At 44.7% G+C, this 27,500-nt stretch overlaps 1 protein-coding gene and 1 long non-coding RNA gene across 2 annotated transcripts in view; one reads left to right on the top strand and one right to left on the bottom strand.

Annotated features, from left to right (window-relative positions):
• Nucleotides 1–7,233: 7,233 nt before the first annotated feature.
• LOC135095404 (uncharacterized) lies at nt 7,234–9,866 on the top strand. Its single transcript, XM_063996208.1, has 3 exons — nt 7,234–7,667; nt 7,829–7,893; nt 8,507–9,866. The coding sequence occupies exon 3, from the start codon at nt 8,988–8,990 to the stop codon at nt 9,498–9,500; it is 513 nt and encodes a 170-aa protein (XP_063852278.1). The 5' UTR covers nt 7,234–7,667; nt 7,829–7,893; nt 8,507–8,987; the 3' UTR covers nt 9,501–9,866.
• A 5,377-nt stretch (nt 9,867–15,243) lies between these two features.
• Nucleotides 15,244–27,500, bottom strand: part of LOC135095530 (uncharacterized) — an 81,474-nt gene continuing 69,217 nt past the window's right edge. Inside the window, exons 3-5 of the long non-coding RNA XR_010264420.1 lie at nt 25,472–25,576; nt 24,093–24,158; nt 15,244–23,682 (exon numbers count right to left, since the gene is read on the bottom strand). This is a non-coding gene — a long non-coding RNA (uncharacterized LOC135095530). The remainder of the gene's footprint in view (nt 23,683–24,092; nt 24,159–25,471; nt 25,577–27,500) is intronic.

Here is a 27,500-nt window from a genome sequence, read left to right as displayed (position 1 = left end):
GAGACGCTACACACGTGTGTCTACCTCTGAGATCCAAGTGTCACGTGTTCTGAATGTTTCGTCACCAGGAAAATGTCTGTCACCACACATGAGGTTATTAATGACAAGTAATTTGTTATCGATGCACATAGCAGACAACACCTCAGCATTGTCACCAGCACTGTTTACATCATCGTGGATCACTGGGTATGACATGTTGTTCACATCAGGTATCTCTGTTAATGACAATAATTGCCTCACACTGTTCCCAAATCTCGCATTCATGTCACCAACTATGAAATATCCTTTGTGCATGTACCTAGAATTTACTTTCACTTCAATAGAGACAAGTAAGCCATGGGAGTAATACGGAGAGTCACAAGGAGGAATGTAACAAAAGGCAAATGGTTCACCCTCAACATTGCGAAATTGCATCCAAACTTGATCCCTCGTGCTTGTGCACCAACTTCTTTACTCTTACACGTCGCATAACCTGGGAAAGACACTGGCATAGCTGTTTTAACTTAATTAATACAAATTATGTCGTAATCATGTAACATCTGTTGTACATCTGCCTTTTCTAACTTTGTGCGCACTCCATCTGTGTTCCACGACATTGTTCTTATCATTCTTGTATGCTGTGGTGATGTTAAAAAAACTGAGGATTCCAGCCATCAATCACATCTGCATCCCTATACAGCTTCCCTTCCCTCGTGTCCAGACATACCGCACAGCCTGCATTCTCTGGTCGTGCCTTCTCTGTCGTCTCTGCTTCCCGTAATCGTCGCCACTCCCTCCTCACACAAGGGTGGACATCCTTCTTGACATAAATCTTGTTGTAATTGTCACCAGATGTCTTCAAGCGGTTGGCGTTGTCCAGGATGGTACTGCGTTGTCCCTCATCAGCCAGCGTGAACAGGATGGGACGTCGCCTGGTGCCGAGTGAAGGGTTGTTACCCAGCCGACGATGAGTACCACTCACACTGCCTACACCCATTTTGGACCAAATCTTGCTAATTTTCTCCTCGTCATGCGCGGCACCTTCCAGTGTGTCGTGTTCATCCGGTACACCCAAGATAACGATGTTCGCCTCTCGCTCTTTTCGATCAAGTGCTTCTAAGAACTGCTGCTGCTTCACCATTACCTCAGCCTGCTTGTCGACCCAAGCCTTGAGTTCGGTGTAGTTCTGGTTCAGTGTACTCTCTGGGGAAGTAATCATGTCTCTAAGTAATTTAACTTCATTCATAACCTCGTCAAGCCTCTTGTTCAATTTAGCCAGCTCACCATCTTGTGCGTTAGATGCTAGTATGGAGTCTATTAAATCTTCTTTGTTAATCTTTGCTAGTTGATTACGCTGAAGTTTACGCAGGTCTGACAGCTGTTTGGTTGCCATGTTAACGGTGTGACGTCAAACCCCTACTGCGCATGCGCCGGCAGGAGTTGGCGATTTGAGGGAGTGTTTTCCCAGACGGCAGCTTCTTTTTACGACTACTTCTATCTTCTAGGTTCCTACTGCCAAAACGAAAATTGCTCACTGAGGTCTTACTGCATTCATGTAACGTGAGATGTCGTCTGGAGTCTCCAGGAGCCCCCAGGAACCCACAAAATGGCAAAAACTTGGAATACAGTCAGCTGCAAAGTGACTTGGCTGCCATCTTGACACACACACACACACACCAGCGGGCGGAGGCGTGGTAGGACAGGTGGTACACCAGCGGGCGGCGGCGGGGCAGGGCAGGAGGTGGTGCACCAGCGGGCGGCGGGGCAGGGCAGGACAGGTGGTGCACCAGCGGGCGGCGGCGGGGCAGGACAGGTGGTGCACCAGCGTGCGGCGGCGGGGCAGGACAGGAGGTGGTGCACCAGCGGGCGGCGGCGGGGCAGGACAGGAGGTGGTGCACCAGCAGGCGGCGGCGGCGCCGCCACCACGGTCCTCGTGGCGTTGTGCTGTGCCACCTCCAGCCCTGCCGCTGGGTGCTGGGGAGCGCGGTGAGGAGGGGCGCACTGCAGCCAGCGAGGGAGGCACCGCTGCACAACTCATGTCAATGCACTCCGCGAATTCTGCAAGAGAGTTTGTGATGAGCAGCACAACACCTCCCCGCTGCAGTGGCCTGCCTGCTGCCTCGCTGCGGTGACTCACGCTCCCAGGGAAGGCCAGGCTGTGGCTGGTCTTGAACTCATTGACATTGATGGCGCCATATTTTAGGAGCAGACTCTGAACTTGGTTGTCCTCCAGTTTAGTCTTGCATCCGCAGATGTTCCCTGGCAAGGTTTTCACCTCTTTTTTCCTTACGTGGTCCTCCTGAGAACACAGCGCTCGCCAGGCATCCCTGACAACGTTGTCGCGATGTTATTTCTTCCCTGTGTGTCCACACGAATTATTTCACATCCTCTCTTTGGTGCTCGCTGTTTTCTCTTTCTTCAGCCTCGTACACGCTTCCATTCTGCTCGGACACCAGGCTGGCGATCCTTTTTAGGTGAACTCTCCCCAAATGTTTTCAGTGTGAGCGTCCTCGCCAAGCGTCCTTGGTGTCCCGCGTTACCATGACAACCACCACTGGCCGCTCATGTAGTAGCAGTAGTAGTAGTAGTAGTAGTAGTAGATCTAATTACCCGGAAGTGGCCGAAACACCATGGAAATTGTGGGAAACAGCAACCAAAAGACACGAAGGAGGAGGGAAGGTCTCAGTCTGGGTCTCGACTCTCGATAACGTCATGTTTTCATGGCGGGCTGGCCAACGGAGCTGGACCCTTCAATTTATCTTACCCTTACCCACACACGCCACACAAAGCCATGCATGCTTCACTACACGCCCACACACGTCCATACACACACATGTAGTATCCACAGCCATTCACACACGCCCGTACGCATTCATTCATCCATACGCACGCCCACGCAAGCCCACACACCCACACGCATCCACAGGCATTCATACACGCCCATACGCATCCATACATACGCCCACAAAAAAACCATACTTGCTTCCACACACGCCCACGTAAGGAAATGCACGCCCACAGACGCCCACTTAAGGCCACATGCACCCACACGCATTGAAACATGCCTGTACGTACCCACACCTCCACACACGCCCACACACATCTATACATAAGATTACATCACATCGATACAAATGTTCCAAGATGGCTGCCGACACGGCTTCACAGTCATCACGTTCTTAGAGGCTGGCCTTGTTCATTTCAGCAACTGACAACTAACACCAAGGATTAGCGATGAAGATAATACATAGAGTGTTTATTTTGTTGGTCACTGATGAAGCATTATAGCGCCAGACAGACCATTTATGCAATGCCTTTATTTGCAGTGACGCCAGCTGCGCCGTCTATATCTTTGCAGTGACGCCAGCTGCGCCATCTATATCTTTGCAGTGACGCCAGCTGCGCCATCTATATCTTTGTAGTGACGCCAGCTGCGCCATCTATATATTTGCTAATGAAACACCGCCCTAAAAAATCAGTAACACAGTTATCTCTCCCAAAAAACACCCAGGAAATAGAACAAAATACATAAAACACCACAAACAACAACAACAACAACAACAACAATAACACACGTCAGCACTGGGTTGCTGACGTATGTGCTGACATCATAATCGTGACTGTCCTGTGACTGTTCTCAAACTATGGGTCACGACCCAAAGTTGGGTCGCGAGATCAATTTTGATGGGTCGCAGGGACACAGGAACATTATCATGCTTTCAGTTTTTCAGTGTATTTCAGTTACTTAATTGAATTATTCTTCTTTAACCACAAATTACTTTTGTTATGTATGTTCATCTTCCCTCCACCTCCCTCCTCCTGGGCCCCACGTAATGGTGTCTCTGACAGGAATGACTCCTGTATCAAACGCGTATGTTGGACTGGCAGTGGGCCCATGCAGACTCGTGCGCGGTGTCTATTTTCCACCGACCGCAGGCGAGGGAGGTTGTGCCGTTTGCAGTCATTTCTGTGTGTGTGTGTGTGTGTGTGTGTGTGTGTGTGTGTGTGTGTGTAATTATCTTGCTTCATATACTACTTACTATATTTACTAACTAATAATAATAATAATAATAATCTTTCGTTCTTATTGGCTTATTCTACAACTTCATCACATATGAACCAATCATGGGTCGCGAAGGAATGAAATGTTCCAAATAGGGTCGCTCATGAAAAAGTTTGAGAACCACTGCTCTAGATGATAGCAATAAAGATAAAGGTTATGTGTATAGTGGAGAGGGCGATGCTGAAAGCAAGGAAGTAAGTGATGAAGAATTAGTGTTTGCTGGGAAAAGTAAAGCTCGCGTCTCCTCTACATTCAGGGGGTCGTGACCTTTACTAGCCATGATTACTCATTACGTAATGACAGAGCGTAACCAGGACCCTGATCTTCAAGAGTGATATGCCAGACACTCCCACAGGAATAGTTATTGCCCACACAGAGCAAGCAAGTGCAGCAAAAACAAAATATTTGAAAAATGTCATGTGACGTGAGAAACCTGTGGGCGTACCCAACAGGAGCACGTCACGTGACGTGGATAACACCTTACTACGAGTTAAAGGCAGTTCAGTATTTCCTCACACTCATCCATATACAGGATAGACAGCCGAACTTTGCATTACAATAGGTATGACTAATGAAGAACAACAGCAAAGTTACCAGATGTAGTGACAGGAGTGACAGAAAAAAGCACAGTGGGGCACACAAGTTTATCTGGGAAAGTGCAACATAAGCCTGCAGAGATAAAACAAGTTATAGAAAACGGAACACATTAGCGGAAACAGAAACTAAAGAATTTATTACCGGTTACACTACAGCTACAACAACAACAACTACTACTATTACTACTACTGCTACTACTACTGCTGTCGCTGCTGCTGCTGCTGCTCCTTGCCGCCTGACACGAGGCCTGCCAGCGTTATCTAAAGCATGATAGCTGTTATCAGGCTGTGGGAGGACGCCCTTATCAGCTGTCCTGCAACCTTCAGTAGAAGTGAATGAAGAGGTTACTCGGAAAATGTGGTCATAGCCTTGGCTTCACTGTAAATAAACAAAAGGATAACACGACACTTGCAGGAGGAAGAAGAGGAGGAAGTGGAAAACGAGGAAGACAACAGACTGAAATGAACGAAAAAAAAGAGGAGGTGGTGGTGGTGGTGGTTGACCTCCGTGATGCTAAGCGGCGACTGGCCAGCGCCTCCCGCCACCACTCAGCGACTGTGCCCTGGCTGGTCTTGGCCAGGGTCTTTAAGGGAGGGCAATTCAGGAGATGACATAGCAGTCTTTAACAGGCTGAACGATTTACTACCCTCAGCCCTCCCCTCAGTCACGGTGCGGGCGCCCCTCAGGCCTCATGTAGGTAAATATATCCCTGTCACACTTATGCTCAGACAACATTTTGGCGTCGGTAAATCATGTATTTCCTACACAGCATCTAAAAACACTAGGGAAATTTTATTCAGGTTAGACTCACCAAGTGTTATTTCCTTGTTTTGTGCTTCCCAGACCTAGATATCTGCTGACGAGGCGAGAGTGAGGCGAGAGTCGTCACTGAGGCAAGAGCGAGCGACACGTCCAGAGTGCTGCAGGAAGCGTTCATCATCGTGGCTGTCGTTCAAAAAGTCTTCTAGGGACTCATTGCTCATATTTACTGTTTTAACCCAGGAAACAAGACAAAATGAAACACGTAAGGTGAAAGAAGAATAAAGCAAGAATGAAAAAATGAAGAGGGAAATAAGTAGAAAGAATTAATGAGAGAAGATGATAAACACGAGAGAAGATGATAAACACGACAACAGGTAGCAAGAAGAGACGAGACGTGGCCACCGAGGAGAACAAGATGCGGTGAGTCATCACAAAACTAACAGAGCCGGAGATTAGCACCAGATTACAAGAAGAGGTACTCAGGTGACCATCACTGAATTGATATACGGGTGAAGCAGAGGTCACCGGGAGCAGATGATGTGGACAACACGGACAGCCGACACACCACGCCGCCTCCTTGTTCCTGATTAGAAGATGCGATTACCAAAGCAATTCAGGAATGAACCTTATTGAAAGTTAAGGGAAAATAATCTGTATGATCGAAGTATGGGAAGAAAAATATAGTTACTTGAAAGCGGACCTTGCGGAAAGTATAGGAAAATGAACTGTATGATCAAAGTATGATAAAATAAATATACTTACTTGAAAATGAACCTTATTAAAAGTTACAGGAAAATGAACCGTATGATCGAATTATTGAAAAATAAATGTTATAGCAACGGAAGCCATGCTGGGGCAAAAGGTCGCTCAAGCAGCACGTGTATATTACAAGGTGTAGGAGACGGGAATAGACAGAAGCAGACAGAGAGACAAGCTAGACAGAGCTGTCAGACCAGAGAGGGTCAGGATGGGCAAGCCGCCTGTCGCAGTACCAGTAGACAGAGCCACACAGTTGTAATGCTGTCACAGTAAAATGTTGGGGTTACATATTGACAGGGGATTGGGTAGTGTAGGATGTGTTCCTCATTGAATATTAGCTGCCAGGTTTGTGTAGGATGTGATTTATCATTGAGTATTAAATATGTGAAGCGATTTGAATAGGAAGTGTAATGTGAAGTGTTCCAGATATTTAATGGAATTTATTTGAAGAGAGATGAAACTATTTTCGTAGTTTTTTCGTTGTTGTCGGAAGTCGTACATGATCGTCTGAGTGTAAATATATGTAAATGACACAAATTAGGTAAAAATTATAGAAACTTAAAGCGTTCCCTTGAACCCACAAGAGCCAGTCTTATAGATTAGGGACGCACCAACACCGTGCAACATAGAAACACGACATTACAACGTGGCGGCCCCAGTGACAGTGATGTGTTGCATCACTCATAACAGACAGGACAGTATCTCCTCAATAAGAGGACCACACCTCGGTGAGGAGCATTTGTCCCATCACGGATCTGAGAGGTAATTGTTATTCAAATGTTAAGGAAAGAATACTTCTACAGAGCACATTTTTTTTTTTTTTAATGTAGGAAGGACACTGGCCAAGGGCAACACAAAATCTAATAAAAAAATGCCCACTGAAATGCCAGTCCCATAAAAGGGTCAAAGCAGTGGTCAAAAATTGATGAATAAGTGTCTTGAAACCTCTCTCTTGAAGGAATTCAAGTCATAGGAAGGTGGAAATACAGAAGCAGGCAGGGAGTTCCAGAGTTTACCAGAGCAATAAAAGTAATGTTTGTGTTGTTCACGTTGATGGTCGGTCAGTTCAGCAGTGACATGAAAGTCAGCTGCCAGACAAGGCGGGAGTTGCTTCGGGTATCAGTGTGGCAGCTTTTCCCCGAATTGAGAGGCGATGGAAGTTATCAGATACTGCGATTCTTCTAGTGGCCACCTCCCCAACTCCCCGCCGCCACAGATGTGATACGAGTAGTAATCTTATCACTTGTTTTAACTCACCTGTGGACTGTTGGCGGGTGGCGTGAACACGTAGTAGGTATGGGGCATCATCTGGCGGCGCTGGTGACGCGGAGAAACATAGGTGTTGAAGTTGCTCCTCATCCGCCCATGCTGCCCCTCTCACCGCATCATAATTTTTCAATACTAATTCCTTTGGCTCTTCATTAATGGGTCTATCCTCGTGAGCGAGCCACATGAAGCACACGTCGGCATCACCACCCTTGGCTTGACACGCTCCCACAGCAACAAGGTGCATGCTGGCGTGTGTGTCAGAGCCTTACAGCGACCTGTTGCCCCCACATGGCTTACATGGCTATGAGATTTATTCGCCATTACTTTGGTTTATTTTACTATAACTTTAAGTGAGCTTATGTTTTGACTAACTGGTGAATTGCATCTCCATCCAATCAGGAGCAAGGAGGCGGAGTGTGACCAGCGTTGTGGCACCAACACAGAGGCAGGCAGCCTGAAGGAAGGCCAGCAACACAGAGGCAGGCAGCCTGAAGGAAGGCCAGCAACACAGAGGCAGGCAGCCTGAAGGAAGGCCAGCAACACAGAGGCAGGCAGCCTGAAGGAAGGCCAGCAACACAAGAGGCAGGCAGCCTGAAGGAAGGCCACCAACACAGAGGCAGGCAGCCTGAAGGAAGGCCAGCAACACAGAGGCAGGCAGCCTGAAGGAAGGCCAGCAACACAGAGGCAGGCAGCCTGAAGGAAGGCCAGCAACACAGAGGCAGGCAGCCTGAAGGAAGGCCAGCAACACAGAGGCAGGCAGCCTGAAGGAAGGCCAGCAACACAGAGGCAGGCAGCCTGAAGGAAGGCCAGCAACACAGAGGCAGGCAGCCTGAAGGAAGGCCAGCAACACAGAGGCAGGCAGCCTGAAGGAAGGCCAGCAACACAGAGGCAGGCAGCCTGAAGGAAGGCCAGCAACACAGAGGCAGGCAGCCTGAAGGAAGGCCAGCAACACAGAGGCAGGCAGCCTGAAGGAAGGCCAGCAACACAGAGGCAGGCAGCCTGAAGGAAGGCCAGCAACACAGAGGCAGGCAGCCTGAAGGAAGGCCACCAACACAGAGGCAGGCAGCCTGAAGGAAGGCCAGCAACACAGAAGGCAGTTTGAGCAATGATGAGTGTTGTCCCCAGCAGTATTGGAATTTTATTTTATATATATATATATATATATATATATATATATATATATATATATATATATATATATATATATATATATATATATATATATATATATATATATATATATATATATATATATATATATATATATATATATATAATGTTGTGAACGAGGGGGAAAACATGAAGGTGAGGGGTTAATAGTGGAGGAAAGATTTGACAGCAGCAGCAGCAGCAGTATGAGGTGTTTGATATAGGGAGCGTGCCAGGCTGGGTGGAGTGTGTCCCTCACGCCGCCTCTTTGCTGCAGGATGACAACGTGGAGGAGTGTCCAGTGTGCCTCACCACCTTTGACGACACCCTCAGACGGCCACGCAACCTGCCCTGTGGCCATACAGTGTGCTCGCCGTGCATTGATGGACTGAAGCAGCAGGGTGCCGTCATGTGCCCCACCTGCCGGGCGAGTCACGCCGTGCCCGAGGCGGGCCAGTTCTCCATCTCCTATGCTGTTGAGGGACTGGTGAGGAGGCCGAGGGGTGCAGGACTGGCCTCTCTGCCAGCCGAGCCAGGGAAGCAGACAGCCCCACCAGTGACACGGCCTGCACCAAAGGCGACAACGGGACTCAGCCTCCTCCCCCAGCCACTGTCCCTCCCTCCCTCCCTGCACGCCCACGCCCTCCCCACACTCTCCACCCTGTCCCTCCGCCAGCCACTGTTCCTCCCTTCCTCCCTGGAGGCCCACACCCTCCCCACACTCCCTGCCCTGCCCCTCCGCCAGGCAGTGTCCCTCCCTCCGTCCTGGCGGTGGGGGTTGTCACAGCAGCCCCGTGAGGGCTGCACCGCTGACCGCCCTCCTCCTCACTGGTGCCCCTGGCGGTGTGGCAGGCGGCTCTTGTCATCCTCCTCACAGTGCCAGTACTCATTACAAGGGAATCATCTCAAACACCACCAATAATCAGAGTAACGAGCGTCATCACAGAAAAAAGGTCATTGTTGTCATTATTCATTATTCATGTTAGTATTATTATTATTATTATTACCATTATTATTGTTACTATTAACAGTGATATGGAGATGGTGATAATGATGGTGACCACAACAGCCATGATGACGATGACACTAATAGTTATGACAGTAATAAGAACACTATCAATACTAATAAACATTTAAAAAATAAAAAAAAATAAGAATACTTCTGATGCTGCTACTGATGATGATGATGATGGTGATGATGAAAATTGTAATATCTATAACTGTAATAATGATAACACTACTAATAATAAAAATAATGATTAATGATAATAATAATAATAATAATAATAATAATTCTACTACCACTATCAACAACAACAACAACAACAACAACAACATGTGATCCAGATGGTGGAGGTGGTGCCGGCCGTCCCCCCTGGGAGGTGTTCCTGGACCTGGCGTGGCCCGGCAGCGCGGCCCGGCAGGTGGTGGTGAGTCTATCTCAGGACACCCCCAGGGGCCGGCAGTTCATGTTGCTGTGCTCGGGCCAGCGGGGCGCCTGCTACGCCAACACCAGGCTGTTTAAGGTGATGTGTGAGGGACAGCCGGGGGAGTGTGTGCGGGGAGGAGACTACCAGACAGGTGATTGGAGGGGAGGAGCCGCCCTGCTGCCTCACCTTGACCAGGGTGAGCATTGGCAGTCAGGCAAGTGGGGGCTGTGCGGGGGTGGTGGCGGCATGACCCTACCTGGGGTGCTCAGTTCAGCATCACCACCCAGGACATGCAGCGTGGTGGTGGTTGGTGTGGTGTCTTTGGCCAGGTGGTGCAGGGACTGGATGTGGTGCAGGAGGCAGCCCAGCACCGCCCCATTACTGAAGTGACTGTGGTGCAGTGTGGCATGGTGCTGTCACGGTAGTGCTGCACCACACCACACACCATACCACACCACACCACTGCCAATATTATTATTTTTTGCTATTTTTTTTAAGAGGAAAGAAGCAAACACACACACACACACACACACACACACACACACACACACACACACACGCACACACACAGGTCTATATTAAGCTGGCAAAGTTTCAGCGATTTTACCCTAAAAGTGACTGTGGCATGAAATGTTCAAGAGAATTATACGCATTCTATTTGACATTTTTTTCAAAAACTAGAAAATGTGAAGTGGTTACATTTTCTGTTCTATTGAGAATTTCAATCTGGATTTCAGATATGATGCTGGAAATGGTGTTAGAAACACTTTCTGTGAGCCTCGCCGACATCGGGCAAGTTTAAACATGCCGGCGCAATGTGCAGTTTTGGTAGCATGTGGTGTCACCTCAAAATTTTCACGAGGGATGCCGTTCACACGATCATTCGGTGAAAAAGGCACGTGAAAACAGAATACGAGTGTTTCTTTCCATTTTCTAGCTGAATGGCAAAGGGTTAAAAAATTGCCGTTAAGTCTCGCAAGTAGTAATGGGTTGTCTTGAATGACGCATTCTCTCCCCTTTTTGCTACTTAAGAGCTTCGGTCTTGAATGTTCAGCAGTTTTTTTCCTTTATACTCTTTCCGTTCGTCCAAAAGATGGAGTTCGGGAATTTTTCGGCACTTTAATGAAAAGGTGGAATGTAAATGATGCCGAAAAGTATGTGAACGGAGGAAACAGTGTGTTATCAAGGCGGTACCGCACCCCAAAGTTTTGGTGGGCAACATTCAAGACCAAGAGGTGGAGGAAGGAAAAGGGAGTCTTGATTTGAAAGCTCATGTCACTTAAACATAAGTAACATACATTTCATGGCCTGTAGGTTTGGTCACGCATCCCGATGACTAATCCTAATGGCAAGGCCAGTCACCTATTTCAATATACTTCTCTATATGTAGCTTAAAATGACCAAGTAAGGATATCTAAAGTAATTTCTTTGGTACCAAATGAAGGTTTTGGCATCTTGAAAGGAAAAAAAAAAACATCCTGATTTAATAAAGCTAACACCACAATGAGTATATATATGATATATTGGGTGACTGTCCTAAAGCTGGGTTAATTCCTTCAGTCCTTTCTTTCACACCTTTGAGAAGGCGTAAACACGAAAGTCCTCTTCCACGAAAGTCCTCTTGCCTACCTTGCTTCTCCCGAGAAATCTCTAGTAATGATGCGAAAGGCGTTGGTGCCAATGATGATAGAGAGTTCCAAGAAACGTATCTCCTATTCCATATATATATATATATATATATATATATATATATATATATATATATATATATATATATATATATATATATATATATATATATATATATATATATATATATATATATATATATATATAAGTTTGAGAGTAATATTTCAGGAGATTGGCAAACTTGTTAACTGATATTTTGTATTCTCTTTTTTTGCGATTTTACAGAGTTGAACAGGTAAATTAATTCATCAAAATGGATGAATTTTGTAGTGGATAGTGGGACGAGGACTTGATGACTCTGACAAAGATCCAGACTTTAACATAGTCATTCGAAAAGGAAAGAAAAGGTGACTTGAGTGAAGGAGAAGAGGATGTGGTTCTTGAAGTGAGAAAAAAAGTGAGGAAACGCAAACGTAGTGCAGAGCCACAGCCTTCCTGCTCTTACTGGGGAGAAGGCAGTGCCAGTGGCGCACCATTCAGTGAAAGTGACACTGAGGTGGAGGGGCAGGAGGAGGAGCAGCAGGAGGAGGAGAGGAAGGGGAAGAGGAGGATGAGGAAAGAGATTATAATGAATTCAAACAAAAGTGCCTCAAAATTCTCTCAAGTGCCAGTTACAAGGCAAAGGGAGAGAGAAAAAAAGCTCTGAAGGAAAAAATGGAGGATGTTATAAGCGCTCAAACTCCAGATGAAAAAAGTCCATGTACATGGTGAAGGTTGACAACCTAAGGAAAGAAGCCTTGGCTCTTGAAAATAAAATGGAGCACCATATAGCAACCAACAAGGACTTCTGGTCCATTGTGGTCAAAAGCCTCCCAGGGGTGAAGAAGAAGCGTGTCTTTACTCAAGTACGAGAATTAAAAGTTGAAGGCCGCAAAATTGTCTCGTGCCCGATGCCATTCTGTATTGGCAAAGTAAAAAATATGACCAGACATCTCTGCCAAGTCCACGGTGTGGTGAACGCCGTGCAACAACGGAACTTGATGAAGAAGACTACTACTCCAAAGGCCGATAGCAGCCCCAGGAGGAAGTCCCTTCATCGATGTTCTGTATGCGACAAGGTGTTGAGTAGGATCGACTCGCACCTTGTCAGCAAACATGGGCTGAAGCGTGGTACTGCCCGCTTCAAAGAGCTTCTCAGTGCGGTAAGTACTAGCTAGTATTACTGCTAAATTTTATTGATCTGTACCAATTGATACCCATTAGCTACTCTTGTGTCTTTCTTTTGCAGTCCATACTTACTAAAGGAGACCAGGAGGAAGAGCCTCTTGACGCACAGGATCCAGATTTGGGAAAAAAGGTATTCAAGGTTTTCCTTGAACGCTACAAGCGATACCTGCAAAATACCTCAGCCCTGAGCCATAACTCATTTGAGCTTAGCGTCCGAATCATCTCGGACGTTATAAAATATTCCTTTAAAGTTCAAAAGGATAGTTTCCAAGAGAAGGCGCTAATAAACGTCTTCCTCAATCTTGGAAACGACGAAAGCTTCCTGAAGAGGAGAGCAGGCACCCTATCTGGCAGCTACTGCTGTAAGATTATCTTTACATGCATCAGGGTACTCGAGTATTTGAAGTATCAGTATGAAGACCTACCTCGAGCCCAAGAGGCAGATTATGCTTTGTAAAATCTCCTCAGGAGGTACCAAAAGGTCGAGAAGAAAGAGAGAGCAGCGTCTCGAGAGAGGAAAGCTGGGAATGTGCTGTCCTCCGACGAGATCAAAAACATCTTAAGATCTTCCTCTGTAAAAGTGGTTCTTCAGAACGCTGCCAACTCCCTTGAGGATGAGAGCCTCCGTCCCATAACAGTTTCAAGCTTTATTAAGCTGAGGGACGCTCTCATAACCAATTTTTTTGTTCAATCTCTGAGAAGAGCTCAAGAATTTAAAGAGTTCACAGTACAAGAGTGGAATGAACGGCCTCATACAGAAGAAGAGACCTTCAGAAAAATAAAAGTACACAAAACAATGAGTTATGGCGCCGCCGACATTGTACTAAATAATGTCGAGGAGAAGGCGCTAAGGCCTACATGCTGTATGCAAGGCCTATAATAACTACTTGTCATTTGGATTCTTGCCCAGTATTTATCCCCTCCAGCACTTCCAGAGGTCGGAACTACTGCTGCGGGAAAATGCATATTTCAAATATCACCTCCATTCTCCGGAAGCTCTGCCTGAAGGCGGGAGTAGTTTCTAGGAGTGTGAATACAAGGATGCTGAGGAGATCTACTCCTCTGCTTAGAAGGTTAATAAAGATCCTGCTTTCAGGCAGGAATTCTCAACTAGCAGGTCACAGTTATGAGACTGCTAGACGGTATTACGCCATATACGACACGAGACCAAGCTCGAAATGTTGTCAGCAAGCTTGAGGAGTATAGGGAGTAAGTAACTGCCTACTTCCCTCTGATATATTGAGTGCATATGTCTCTGAATACTGAATACACACGTCTCTGATCTTTATCAATGAACTAACTCATTTACCATTCCCATCAGAAGTGGAATCCCTATAACCTCCCAGGAGGCGGAGGCGGAGACGGAGACAAGAGTTAGAGATGGCTGCTGATGAGGAGGGAATAATGCCCGAATTAACAGATGAACAGTAAGTATTTACCTTACCGTCATCTATGATATGACCCTTGATCACTTTACATGCTGGATCTTGATTATTGTCTTCTCTTCCACAGGATGGAAGAAGGGAATCGGGATGAGGCTGTTGCACCAGAAAGGTCTCTGGAAGTCGACTCGTCTGAGGCGATGGAGGAAACTTTCGTGGCTCCTCTCCCACCCCCTGCAATAAGGTAAGTAATGTGGCTGCTATTATTTATGCACGTCTCACATCTCACACGTTTGCCCTGTATTTTACTAACCTCTTGCTCTGTCTTTTGTTAACAGGACGGAAGCAGTTCAAGCTTCACCCACGAAAAGTTTGGTGTCCTCGGTAAGCTCACGGCCAGTGACTTACCCTTCAGATATTTCCTTCCTCGAGGAGAGCGAGGAGGAGGAGGAGGATGCCTTGCCTCCTAATCAATTTTATGACATGATTGTCTCCGAGCAAAAGCTCGATCAGCCAAGACAGGCTTAAAAACTTTCCGCTGGAAAGTGCTGCGGAGCCAGCTTGCTTTGAAACATCCATATTTTCAGAGTCACTCAAAAGAGATCCGCAGCCGCTATAAGTATATAAAGTCCCAGCTAAAGAAGGCAAAGTAAAAGACTCTTCCCATCAAGAACGGAGTTATAATAGAGCTACTGGCGAAGGTACTCCGAGATCAAAAACCTAACGAGTGTGAGAGGGAACTGCATGGTCACTTGGAAGACCCTCTATGTGAAAAACAAGGCATCAGATTTGGTCACGCACCCCGATGGCTAAATCTTCCTTTAATGCCTCGTTTTAATTTCAATAATCGAGCCTCGCTCGATTTTTTTCTATGTGGCGAATGAACCAGTAACATAACTGTCCTATGTATGCAGAATCTCATTGAAATCGCTCGGATAATTACTGAGATAGAATACATAAACTACTAAGATAGCTGTATTATATAGGCAAAATATCATTGAAAATATTCCTCTTCTTATAATACAGCATTCTATAGGCAGTGTCATTGAAAATCTTCTATTTTTCGCCTTTTTCTTCTCCATATTTTTCTTAAACTTTCTCTTCTTCTTCTTCTTCTTCTTCTTCTTCTTCTTTTTCCTCTTCCTTAAGTAGCAAAATGACAAAATTCAAGTGCGGCTACTTCAAGACTGGTCCGTCGGACTTGATGGGATAGGTGTCGGTCTTGATAATTTACCTTTTTTAAATTTTGGTAACATCCTGAAATAATTTTGGGGACAAATTTGTCAAATTTCACTTTCGGTCAAAATGCACAAGACTTGATTCTTCTCAAAAATAAAAAATGCTACCTAACATGGGGTAAAATTTTTGTCAATTCAAGATCGACGTTCCTGAACTGAAAAAAAAAAAAAAAAAAACGCGTAAGTGAAAGTGCTTATCAAGACCGAGTACCTACTCAGTGTTGGGTGTTCCTGTCCCCGCTGCTGCCACCTCAACCCTGGAGAGACCTGACATGACCTGAACCAGCAGAGCGTTACAGTATGACGATAGGAGATTGTCACGCACCTGTCGACTGTGAACGCAACAAATGAGGGACAGTAACAGCCAACACGGAGTACCAATAAAACTGAATTCATTATACTTTCATTTTCACCTTCCCTCGCCTCCACCCAGCTCTTACATATACATCAAGCCCACCACAACACAACCACCGCCACCAAGAACACACCATCATCCACCAGCAAACAGAATAATCACAAAACAACACTGACCTTACCTGGGCGGCGGACGGAGGTAGGGAAGGCGACGCGGCTAGAGTCAGGCGTTAGTTCACATCTGCTGAAGCTTCGGAACTTTCTCGCTATCTCGAACGCTTCAAAGCCTTGTTTTTTTTTTTTTTTCATATCAGAGGGACACCGGGCTGAGGCAACAAAAGGGAAGAAAAGAAAATACCTCTACTACTTTTACCAAACCCGAGCTAAAGTTATTTGGTTTTCCAAGTATGTTTTCGTGGCTTTAGTGATTGAAATTATAATTAGTGAGGTGACTTGAGTTTTGCAACGGTATTTTCATGGTTTAGTTACAATTTCCTTTGATTTACTGGAAGTTATCGTGGTTTTACGAATGTTTTAGCAGGGTATACTACAAACTGTTAGGGATTTACAAGTGTGTTTCCTTGGGTGATAGTTTTACAGCCTGTAGTGAAAGTCAACGAAGTGATAATGGCACTATCATGATTCAGTGATGGTTTGGTGAGGATCCTGCGTCATTAATGAGAACACCCATGAGAACCTGACCAATCACCTCTGTGGCATTTGTTAACAGTCCTGGTGAAAGAACAAAGAGCTTAAGAATACGAACAAGATACAAATGGAGAACACAAACCAGAATACATCAACAATTGCAAGCAGATTAATTTAACGAGGTAGTTAGAGGAAATATTTTATCAGCATGGCAAAGACTAACTATCTTTGCCATTATTTTGAAATGAAGTGCTTAAGAATACAAGAATACAAACAAGATACAAATGAAGGATGCAGACCAGAATACGTCAACCATTACAAGCAGTTTAATACAACGAGGTAGTTAAGGAAAATATTCATCCACACGGTAGAGACAAACGAACCAGGTTGTTAGCGCTGAGTCATTAGGTAGTTTTAAGAGATTTTCCGAATTTATGGACAGGGATGATGGCTGGAAATACGCAGGCATGTTTGAAATATGGACCACCGCGCGTTAGTTTCTTGCACCAGCCCTTATTTTCTTACATTCTTACTTTAGCTCTTAATATGAAATCAATTATTCTTCCACTTCCCTACTCCACAATTAAAAATACGCATGACAAACAGTATAATTAGCATATTTAGGTCATAAATATTGGTGGTAGTGGTGATGGTGGTGGTGACGAAAAACAGAATGGAGGATAGAATTAGAAAAGTCATTTAATCTCTCAAAACAGAGCTCACCTGTCACCTGGGGGCACTGATGTGATTCCAGGGATGCTGCAGGTGTGAGATGTAGATGTAGGTGTGGATGTGTAAGGCTTGGATGGTGTGAGAGATGAGGGATGCTGTGTGGAAGAGTGAAGGATGAGGGGGCAGGCTGTGTGCAGTGAGAGATGAGGAGGGAAGCTGAGTGAAAGATGAGGGAAGAGGCTGACTAAAGGAGTCAAGGATAAGGAGGCAGGCTGTGTGGAGTGAAGGATGAGGGGGGAGGCTGTGTGGACTGAGAGATGAGGAGGGAAGCTGAGTGAAAGATGAGGGAAGAGGCTGAGTGAAGGAGGAGGGGGCAGGCTGTGTGGAGTGAAGGATACTGTGTGGAGTGAAAGATGAGGGGGAATGCTGAGTGTGAAGACCTGGAGATGCTGTGAGTGGGTGAAGGAAGGCAAGATAAGAATGAATACTGAATATCTGAGAATACCTGAAGTGTGTGTGTGTGAGTGTTATTTATATGTGGAGGAAGACACAAAAAAGATAAACAGTCAACACATGGAGATGCCGAGTGTGGAGTAACATAAGGACGTACAAAAGGGAAGCTGCAAGGAGCCATCAGGCCTACACATGGTAGTCACTGGGAAGGAAGGCATGGCAAGGACAAGCATCACAGAAAGAAACCACATCCACTGTCACAAAAACTGGAACAGACTCGTAAACTGTCCAACACAAAGAAAAAAAAAAATAAGACAAACAAAATAACAATAAAAAAAAATAAATAAATAAAGTGACATCTTGACCCCAAAAGCTGATAAATACACTAATGAACACTGAAGGAGAGAGAGTTTACAGTCAGTTTGCATGCATTTATTAAGACAACACAAGGAATGATGGTCCAGCTTAATCAAACCTTCCTAATGTCTTAACACCAATCTGTACACATAGCTGTGGTGAAAATACACATCCTTATCTCCTGTAACATACATATCATTCTTAACACATTGTACCCACTCCTACACATCCTACCTAATGCATCCTTCACACACTACCTCCCTTCCAAATCATCCTTAACCATCCTGACACAGTGTACAGGATATCCTCAGCCTCTCCTACACATCCTTCACACACTAATCTGCCTTCCTACATATCCTTTGCCTCTCCCACACACTCCTGTATTTCAAATTTCCTTTCTGGCAAATTCTACTCACAAAACTAACATATTTATACTTTTAGAATGGTTGTGAGTTTTTTTTTATCATTAGTTTGTGCAATGGGGCCCGCTCTCTCTCTCTCTCTCTCTCTCTCTCTCTTACATATTGGGAAAGAAGTAAATACTCTCTCTCTCTCTCTCAAGTACAACAGGAATGAGATGCAATCATACAAAACCATTGGAATAATACCCTTAAAAATAACAGGAATCACATCTTAGTACTAATCTTCCAGTAGTGAACAAGATATTAACAGTAGTGAAAATAAAAGATGCTTGAATGAAGTACAAATCTGTCTCACACACACACACACACACACACACACACACATGAACCTCAACAAATACAGCGACTAATATTTTTAACTTTTGGGGTGGAAATCCTCAGCAAATACAGCGACTAATATCTCGGGGTGGAAATCAAGAGTAAAAACTGCCACTTTCTTTTGCCACACAAGCAGAAGAGTTCTAGCAGGTCTTGGGCCACTCACACCCTGAACAGGACAAGGATGACAACAGGAAGTATAAACTGATTAACCGTGAAATTAATGTACCAAAGCAAAAAATCTAACACATTACTTCTGTATATATACATTTTATTTTTTTTTTTAGTTTAAAATGGCATAAAAAAAACACTCCTATATTATTTTTTAATTTTATAATGATCTATAGAATAAAAAAAAAAAAATTATTCATATTTTCTAGTTTACAATGACATAAAATTTAAAGAAACAATAATTTCTCCTCCATTTTCTAGGTTACACTGATACATCAACTCAAAACACATTATTTTTTTTCTCTACTTTACACAAATTAATCTAAAGTAAACATCAATTAATTTCTTTTACAGCTTTGTACTGCTTTATATTCCAGTTCATTATAAATCTCTCTCTCTTTCTCTCTCTCTCTCTTAGCCTTTTTTCCATTCATATATAAACTCAAACCAAACTTATTTCTTCTGAACAAAAAAAAAAAAAAAATGCTATATATTCCACCATTATATTCATTTCTTCTTTTTAATTAACAAAGATACATCCCCCCCCAGCACACACACACACACACACGTGCAGGGTCATCCTTGGCCCTGCCTACACCACTTATGATGAAGCCCTGACCACCCTGAATCTGTCCAGATTATCCACCAGGCACCGAGAGGCTCTGGAGAAGTTTGGAAGGGAACTACTGCATCATCCACGTCTCAGACACATGCTGCCGCCTAACGCGCCTCGCCTGGTCCATGCCAACAGACACCACAAGATAACGCCCCTAAAGGCGCCGCGCACGGACCGGTACAGACTCAGCGCGATTCCCACCATGGTGCGAGCCATCACTCAATAGCCCCTTCTAGATTAGACTTACCTTTAGGATTAATGTTAAGTATTTCCCCACCCCCTCTGTACATTTTCATTTTTTTTTTTTTTATGTAGGAAGGACACTGGCCAAGGGCAACAAAAATCTAATAAAAAAAATGCCCACTGAAATGCCAGTCCCTTAAAAGGGTCAAAGCAGTGGTCAAAAATTGATGAACAAATGTCTTGAAACCTCCCTCTTGAAGGAATTCAAGTCATAGGAAGGTGGAAATACAGAAGCAGGCAGGGAGTTCCAGAGTTTACCAGAGAAAGGGATGAATGATTGAGAATACTCGTTAACTCTTGTGTTAGAGAGGTGGACAGAATAGGGGTGAGAGAATGAAGAAAGCCTTGTGCAGCGAGGCTGCAGGACGAGGGGAGGCATGCAGTTAGCAAGATCAGAAGAGCAGTTAGCATGAAAATAGCGGTAGAAGACAGCTAGATATGCAACATTGCGGCGGTGAGAGAGAGGCTGAAGACAGTCAGTTAGAGGAGAGGAGTTGATGAGACGAAAGGTTTTGATGCCACCCTGTCTAGAAGAGCAGTATGAGTGGAACCTCCCCAGACATGTGAAGCATACTCCATACATGGACGGATAAGGCCCTTGTACAGAGTTAGCAGCTGGGGTGGGTGAGAAAAACTGGCGGAGACGTCTCAGAACACCTAACTTCATAGAAGCTGTTTTAGAGATGAGATGTGAAGTTTCCAGTTCAGATTATAAGTAAAGGACAGACCAAGGATGTTCAGTGTAGAAGAGGGGGACAGATGAGTGTCATTGAAGAAGAGGGGATAGTTGTCTGGAAGGTTGTGTCGAGTTGATAGATGGAGGAACTGAGTTTTTGAGGCATTGAACAATAACAAGTTTGCTCTGCCCCAATCAGAAATTTTAGAAAGATCAGAAATCAAGCGTTCTGTGGCTTCCCTGCGTGATATGTTTACCTCCTGAAGGGTTTGACGTCTATGAAAAGACGTGGAAAAGTGCAGGGTGGTATCATCAGCGTAGGAGTGGATAGGGCAAGAAGTTTGGTTTAGAAGATCATTAATGAATAATAAGAAGAGAGTGGGTGACAGGACAGAACCCTGAGGAACACCACTGTTAATAGATTTAGGAGAAGAACAGTGACCGTCTACCACAGCAGCAATAGAATGGTCAGAAAGGAAACTTGAGATGAAGTTACAGAGAGAAGGATAGAAACCGTAGGAGGGTAGTTAGGAAATCAAAGCTTTGTGCCAGACTCTATCAAAAGCTTTTGATATGTCCAAGGCAACAGCAAAAGTTTCACCAAAATCTCTAAAAGAGGATGACCAAGACTCGGTAAGGAAAGCCAGGAGATCACCAGTAGAGCGGCCTTGACGGAACCCATACTGGCGATCAGATAGAAGGTTGTGAAGTGATAGATGTTTAAGAATCTTCCTGTTGAGGATAGATTCAAAAACTTTACATATGCAGGAAATTAAAGCAATAGGACGGTAGTTTGAGGGATTAGAACGGTCACCCTTTTTTTAGGAACAGGTTGAATGTAGGCAAACTTCCAGCAAGAAGGAAAGGTAGATGTTGACAGACAGAGCTGAAAGAGTTTGACTAGGCAAGGTGCAAGCACGGAGGCACAGTTTCGGAGAACAATAGGAGGGACCCCATCAGGTCCATAAGCCTTCCGAGGGTTTAGGCCAGCAAGGGCATGGAAAACATCATTGCGAAGAATTTTAATAGATGGCATGAAGTAGTCAGAGGGTGGAGGAGAGGGAGAAACAAGCCCAGAATCGTCCAAGGTAGAGTTTTTAGCAAAGGTTTGAGCAAAGAGTTCAGCTTTAGAAATAGATGTGATAGCAGTAGTGCCATCTGGTTGAAATAAAGGAGGGAAAGAAGAAGAAGCAAAGTTATCGGAGATATTTTTGGCTAGATGCCAGAAATCACGAGGGGAGTTAGATCTTGAAAGGTTTTGACATTTTCTGTTAATGAAGGAGTTTTTGGCTAGTTGGAGAACAGACTTGGCATGGTTCCGGGCAGAAATATAAAGTGCATGAGATTCTGGTGATGGAAGGCTTAAGTACCTTTTGTGGGCCACCTCTCTATCATGTATAGCACGAGAACAAGCTGTGTTAAACCAAGGTTTAGAAGGTTTAGGACGAGAAAAAGAGTGAGGAATGTACGCCTCCATGCCAGACACTATCACCTCTGTTATGCGCTCAGCACACAAAGACGGGTCTCTGACACGGAAGCAGTAGTCATTCCAAGGAAAATCAGCAAAATACCTCCTCAGGTCCCCTCAACTAGCAGAGGCAAACCCCCGGAGGCACCTTCGCTTAGGGGGATCGTGAGGAGGGATTGGAGCAATAGGACAAGATAAAGATATGAGATTGTGATCGGAGGAGCCCAACGGAGAAGAAAGGGTGACAGCATAAGCAGAAGGATTAGGGGTCAGGAAAAGGTCAAGAATGTTGGGCGTATCTCCAAGACGGTCAGGAATACGAGTAGGGTGTTGCACCAATTGCTCTAGGTCATGGAGGATAGCAAAGTTGTAGGCTAGTTCACCAGGATGGTCAGTGAAGGGAGAGGAAAGCCAAAGCTGGTGGTGAACATTGAAGTCTCCAAGAATGGAGATCTCTGCAAAAGGGAAGAGGGTCAGAATGTGCTCCACTTTGGAAGTTAAGTAGTCAAAGAATTTCTTATAATCAGAGGAGTTAGGTGAGAGGTATACAGCATAGATAAATTTAGTATGGGAGTGACTCTGTAGTCGTAGCCAGATGGTAGAAAACTCGGAAGATTCAAGAGCGTGGGCACGAGAGCAGGTTAAGTCATTGCGCACATAAACGCAGCATCCAGCTTTGGATCGAAAATGAGGATAGAGAAAGTAGGAGGGAACAGAAAAGGGGCTGTCGGTTGCCTCAGACACCTGAGTTTCAGTGAGGAAAAGAAGATGAGGTTTAGAAGAGGAGAGGTAGTGTTCTACAGATTGAAAATTAGATCTTAGACCGCGAATGTTGCAGAAGTTAATGAAGAAAAAGTTGGGGGGGGGTGTCAAGACACTTATGGTCGTCGACAGAAAGGCAGTCCGACCTGGGGACATTTATGGTCCCCTCCCCAGATAGGGACTCCGAGGCTGGTGTAGGAGTCGCCATGATGATTTTAAAATTTTTGAGTGAAGGGTGTGTGTGTTATTAGGTGCTTGTAGTTTTGTGTGGAGGAAGAGAGTTGTCTTTAGAGGGCAGGCTGTGACTGCCCCCTTGTGTTGTGAGACACAAAGGGAAACGTTCAGTGAGGTCACAGCTGGGTTTAATGATAAGTTCACAGCACCCCCTGAACAGTGCTTTAGACCTCACTGGGAGTAATTATCGTTTCGGCAGGTGTCTACTGCCTAAATAATAAACCGTTTATTTTTATTATTATTATTATTACACACACACACACACACGCTAACCCCTACTGTTCTATATATTCCAGAACACCATTTTTTTTTCATTTCACTTATTCATCTTTTATCATTTTATCTACAGATCAGCAACTCAATATCACTTCCTCATTATTCTTCCCAGACAAACCATCCTTCACCACATCCAACTGGCATCCTATGACCATCCTACCTGGCTCCTGTCTTGTCCTCAGGTGTTGCAGAAGTTATATAATTGATATTCCAAATATCATCAGACTGATGATGCAGTCTTATCCTCTGTTTCACACCACCACCACCAGCACCACCACCACCACCGCCACCACCACTTGTCTTAACCTACTTAGCTCCTATTTTCTTCTTAGCCGGCAACGTTTTCTTCATCTTATACCCCAGTCCTGTTGCTCCACCCCGCCCCCGCCCCGGCCGCCCCAGTACAAAGCCCCCCACCACACCCCAGGAGTATGCAGGGCCAATGTTAGGGTCGCGCCGGGGCAGTTAGCGTGGGGGCATCTAGGGGGTGGGTAGGATGCCGCAGCCAGACCCATAGTACTGGTCGTCCTGTTGGTAAAGTGTTGGAGTTAGTGTTGTTACTGCTACTACTACTGCTGCTACTATTACTACTACTACTACTGCTACTGTTGCTATTGTTGTTGATGCTATATTAGTTTGGTGCTTTTTGTTTTATATAATGAATTGCTATGATTCTACTTCTGTTATTATGACCAGGGTGTTCCTAATATTACTACTGCTGCTGCTACTGGTCCTGCCATTAAGTTTTATATAGGGATTTAATATTTCTTTTATACAGTTAAATAACATCCTGCTATCACTATTATTACCATTACTACTGGTATTGCTTCTACTATTACTACTACTAATAATAATAACACAACTAGATATTTTACTGCTATCTCTACTATGATCAAACTATCACTACTACTACTTCTACTAGTACTGCTGTTACTCACCCAGTCCATCCTCCTCTTCTGTCTGCCTTCCCAGTCCCTCTGTCTTGCCCACTGTGCCTCTTCTTTCTGTGAGGAGACAGAGTTACAACCCACACACCCAAGGAACCTGACCCAGCCTATGCAAGACGACCTCTGTTAGCTGAGAGGAGAGGGAAAGAAGGAAACAGATGCACAAGAGGAAAGGAAACCAGAAACATTTAGGCTGATGCAAAGATATGGTTTGAAAAGTAATAATGAACAGGATATATCGTGATGCAATGCCATTTTTATTTTGGCTTGTTGTTTGTTGAGAAAAACCAAACCAACATTATTCTTCCTTAAAGTTGTGAAAATGAAAAAAAAAGAATAAATAAATAAATAAATAAAAATAAAGAAATAAAGAAATAGAATATCAATGAATAAAAACATATACCTTGACACTTAAATAAGATCACCAAACAGACCCACAATTACCATAACATCACCCACAAAGACCAAGCTTAACCCCCAACCTTTATGCAACACTCTCTAAGGCACCGACACCCACACCACCACCTCCACACCCACACTGCTCAACACCCTAACACTGACCCCCCACACACACACACTTACATAACACACTCTAGGCCCCCCCCAACCCCCCCCAGCCTTACATTAGTCAGCACAGCATTGAGAATATTAAGTGCCACTTCGGACTCCAGGTTATCCATACGCCATGATGTCCGGAGCAGCGGCCGTCCCCTGTGGCGCCCGGCCGGCCACCCCCCCACTCCCCGGCACCACCTCCCCCTCCCACGGCTTCGCCATCAGCCCCCTCCCCTGTGACCGCCCCCCAACTGCTGATCCTGTCGCATGGGTACTCCTGTGATGACCTGAAGAGGAGGAGGTTTTTAATGACTTAATAATAATAATAATAATAATAATAATAATAATAATAATAATAATAATAATAATAATAATAATAATAATGATAAATAAATAAAAGGTTTGGGAAGTTTTGAATCATTGAACATCAAGAAATTGTCTCCTGTTGTCTTTTATGAATTTTCTTTACTTTTTTGTCTTATTTTGTTGATTTTAAGCCTTTTTTTCTTGTTGGTTATTTGATTTTTTTTTTTGGATAATGTTGATATAGCACTAGTGTTTTTGATCTTTGCATTATGTTAAGATAAATTCCGTTCATTAGTCTCAGTGGCGGTCCCTTCATTCTGTAGGTAACGGTAAGGCATCACACTCTGCCCAGAAACAAGCAGTCAGTGTCTGGAAATTACTAGGCAAGGACTACCACCATATTCCCAAAACTCTCATTACTTTTCATCATATTTATTGAGTTTTTAAGCAATTATTCTACTTTCCTTTGCTGGTTATTTGATTTTTTTACATGACCACCTTAGCCGTACCTGCCGCCGCCGTAGGGGTCACCATACTGCCGGCCGTACCCCTCCCTGACCCTGCGGCGTGACTCTCAGCCTAAGCACCCATCACTCATCCTGCCTCACTCACTCCTGCAAAGAAAATAAAGATAAAAAATAACAATAATCATCTTCCTGCCTTTTCTTTCCTTGCATCTAGAATTACTAAACCACTTGGGGAAGATGACTATTAGCAAGGCGCTAAATAATGCGTCACGGCAGCAGGGAGGTGGGTGTGGTGGCGTGTGGGTGGTGTTGGTCTGAGCGTTGTGGGGTGGTGCTGGGAGTCCTTGCTGAATGGTGTTATGTATTCTTATTCACACTTATGTTTCTTTCCTTTTCGTTGTGACAGCCATATCAAGCTTAGGGTGTTCTGTGGGGACTTCCGAGGCTTAAGGTAACTGTGTCCTGTCCTCTGATGGTGAAATATACGTCTGTGCTGTACATTAGTTCTTTAAATGTCCTTTCCTGTCACTCCACTACTACGCCGCGCCCTTCAAGTCGCCTCCAACAATACAATAAATAAAATACAATTAAACATTCCGGAACTGACGAAGGCACTGAAGGAACCTCTATAATTGGACTTTTCGCATATCCAAGGCATGTTTCTTATATAATTCTCCACTAGCCTATAAGATATAATTCATCTCTCACTTCACACATACTCAGGGACAGTAATTACCTTCTATTTGAGCTGTAATCGTGGAATTCTCCCGGCCCCAGCAAGCAATGCAAACATCAACAATGGCTGCCGGTTCATATAACCGTCCTGCAATGGGTACTGTTTTCGTCTATATATTAAATCTCCCCTTTAAACTTAGAAATTTTCTTTTTTAGCTATTAAAAATTATGAATGCTATTAATAACTAAAGAAATAATAAGTTTATGGCTATTTCATGATTTTTTGCTTTGAGCCTAAATCATCTTTCTCTTACATATTCATCTAAGTGATACAAAATTCCAGTTCTTTTAATAGTGACTCCATTTACTGGGCATAGATAATTTTTACAGCAGCGGGAAGAGGGGTGGCCAACTCGGACTACATATTAATAATATAGCTGTCTGTGTAAAATGATGGAACGGGTAATATTGAACAGGCTTATTATAAGGTGGGCCATGTACTCTCTGGCAATGTACATGGCTTCCTAAAAGGTCATTCCACAAGTCATTGTTTTGTTGAGTGACATATATAAGGATGCTACCTGCAGAGCTTTCGTTGATCTCAAGGGTGCCTTCGACAGGGCCAACAAAGATGTTATTGTTGCGCCCACCCCTCACTCTGGGCGGGCGTGTTATCCACAAGGGCACGGGTCGAGAAACTGGAGCAGCGGAGTCACACTGAACGCCGGGACAAGGCACACACACAAACACACACACACACACACACAAGAGGCCAGGGCACAAGGGAAAAACACGGGCACTATTTCCTAAGTTTATTGACAAATTCTCCGCAAGTACACTGCTTTACAAGTTCACAGGGGCACCACAAGTCTCCCACGGCACGACAGGCACTCAACAGGCAGGCACACTTCCTCTCCGGCCACGCGTCTCCGCTCTCTCTCTGTTCCCGCCTCTCCCAGTGCTGCCACTTCCCACAGTGCTGCCACCCGCACCAATACCCCTGGTGTAACATTATTATGAATTCATTTTCAAAGGTGTCAAAGGTAGATATTTAGGATGGAGCAGGGACTATTTGTACAATAGAACAGCACAGGTTTGGTTTCAAGGTGCAGTCTCCTCTGAGGAAGTCCTTGAGCTTGGAACACCACAGGGTGGAGTCCTTAGTCCAGTGCTTTTCAATGCTTTAATGGACAAAATTGCGCGTTGTTCCTTCCCACAGGGCACCCAGGTCCTCTTCTATGCTGACGACATACTCCTCCAATGCCCCACACCCAGGACTCTCCAGTCAGCTCTGTCACAACTAGCAGCATTGTGTGTTCAAATGGGACTTGTAATTAATGAATGTAAAACCAAATTTCAAGCCAAAGGGAAGGTCTCTCGACCGCCCACTGTAAAT

This window comes from Scylla paramamosain, chromosome 49, assembly GCF_035594125.1.
Source record: "Scylla paramamosain isolate STU-SP2022 chromosome 49, ASM3559412v1, whole genome shotgun sequence".
Lineage (NCBI taxonomy): Eukaryota > Metazoa > Arthropoda > Malacostraca > Decapoda > Portunidae > Scylla > Scylla paramamosain.
This window is presented reverse-complemented; position numbering and strand designations above follow the sequence as displayed.

Excerpts from the sequence above, each read along its gene's own strand:
- LOC135095404 (XM_063996208.1), top strand. The coding sequence starts at position 8,988 with ATGTGCCCCACCTGCCGGGCGAGTCACGCCGTGCCCGAGGCGGGCCAG.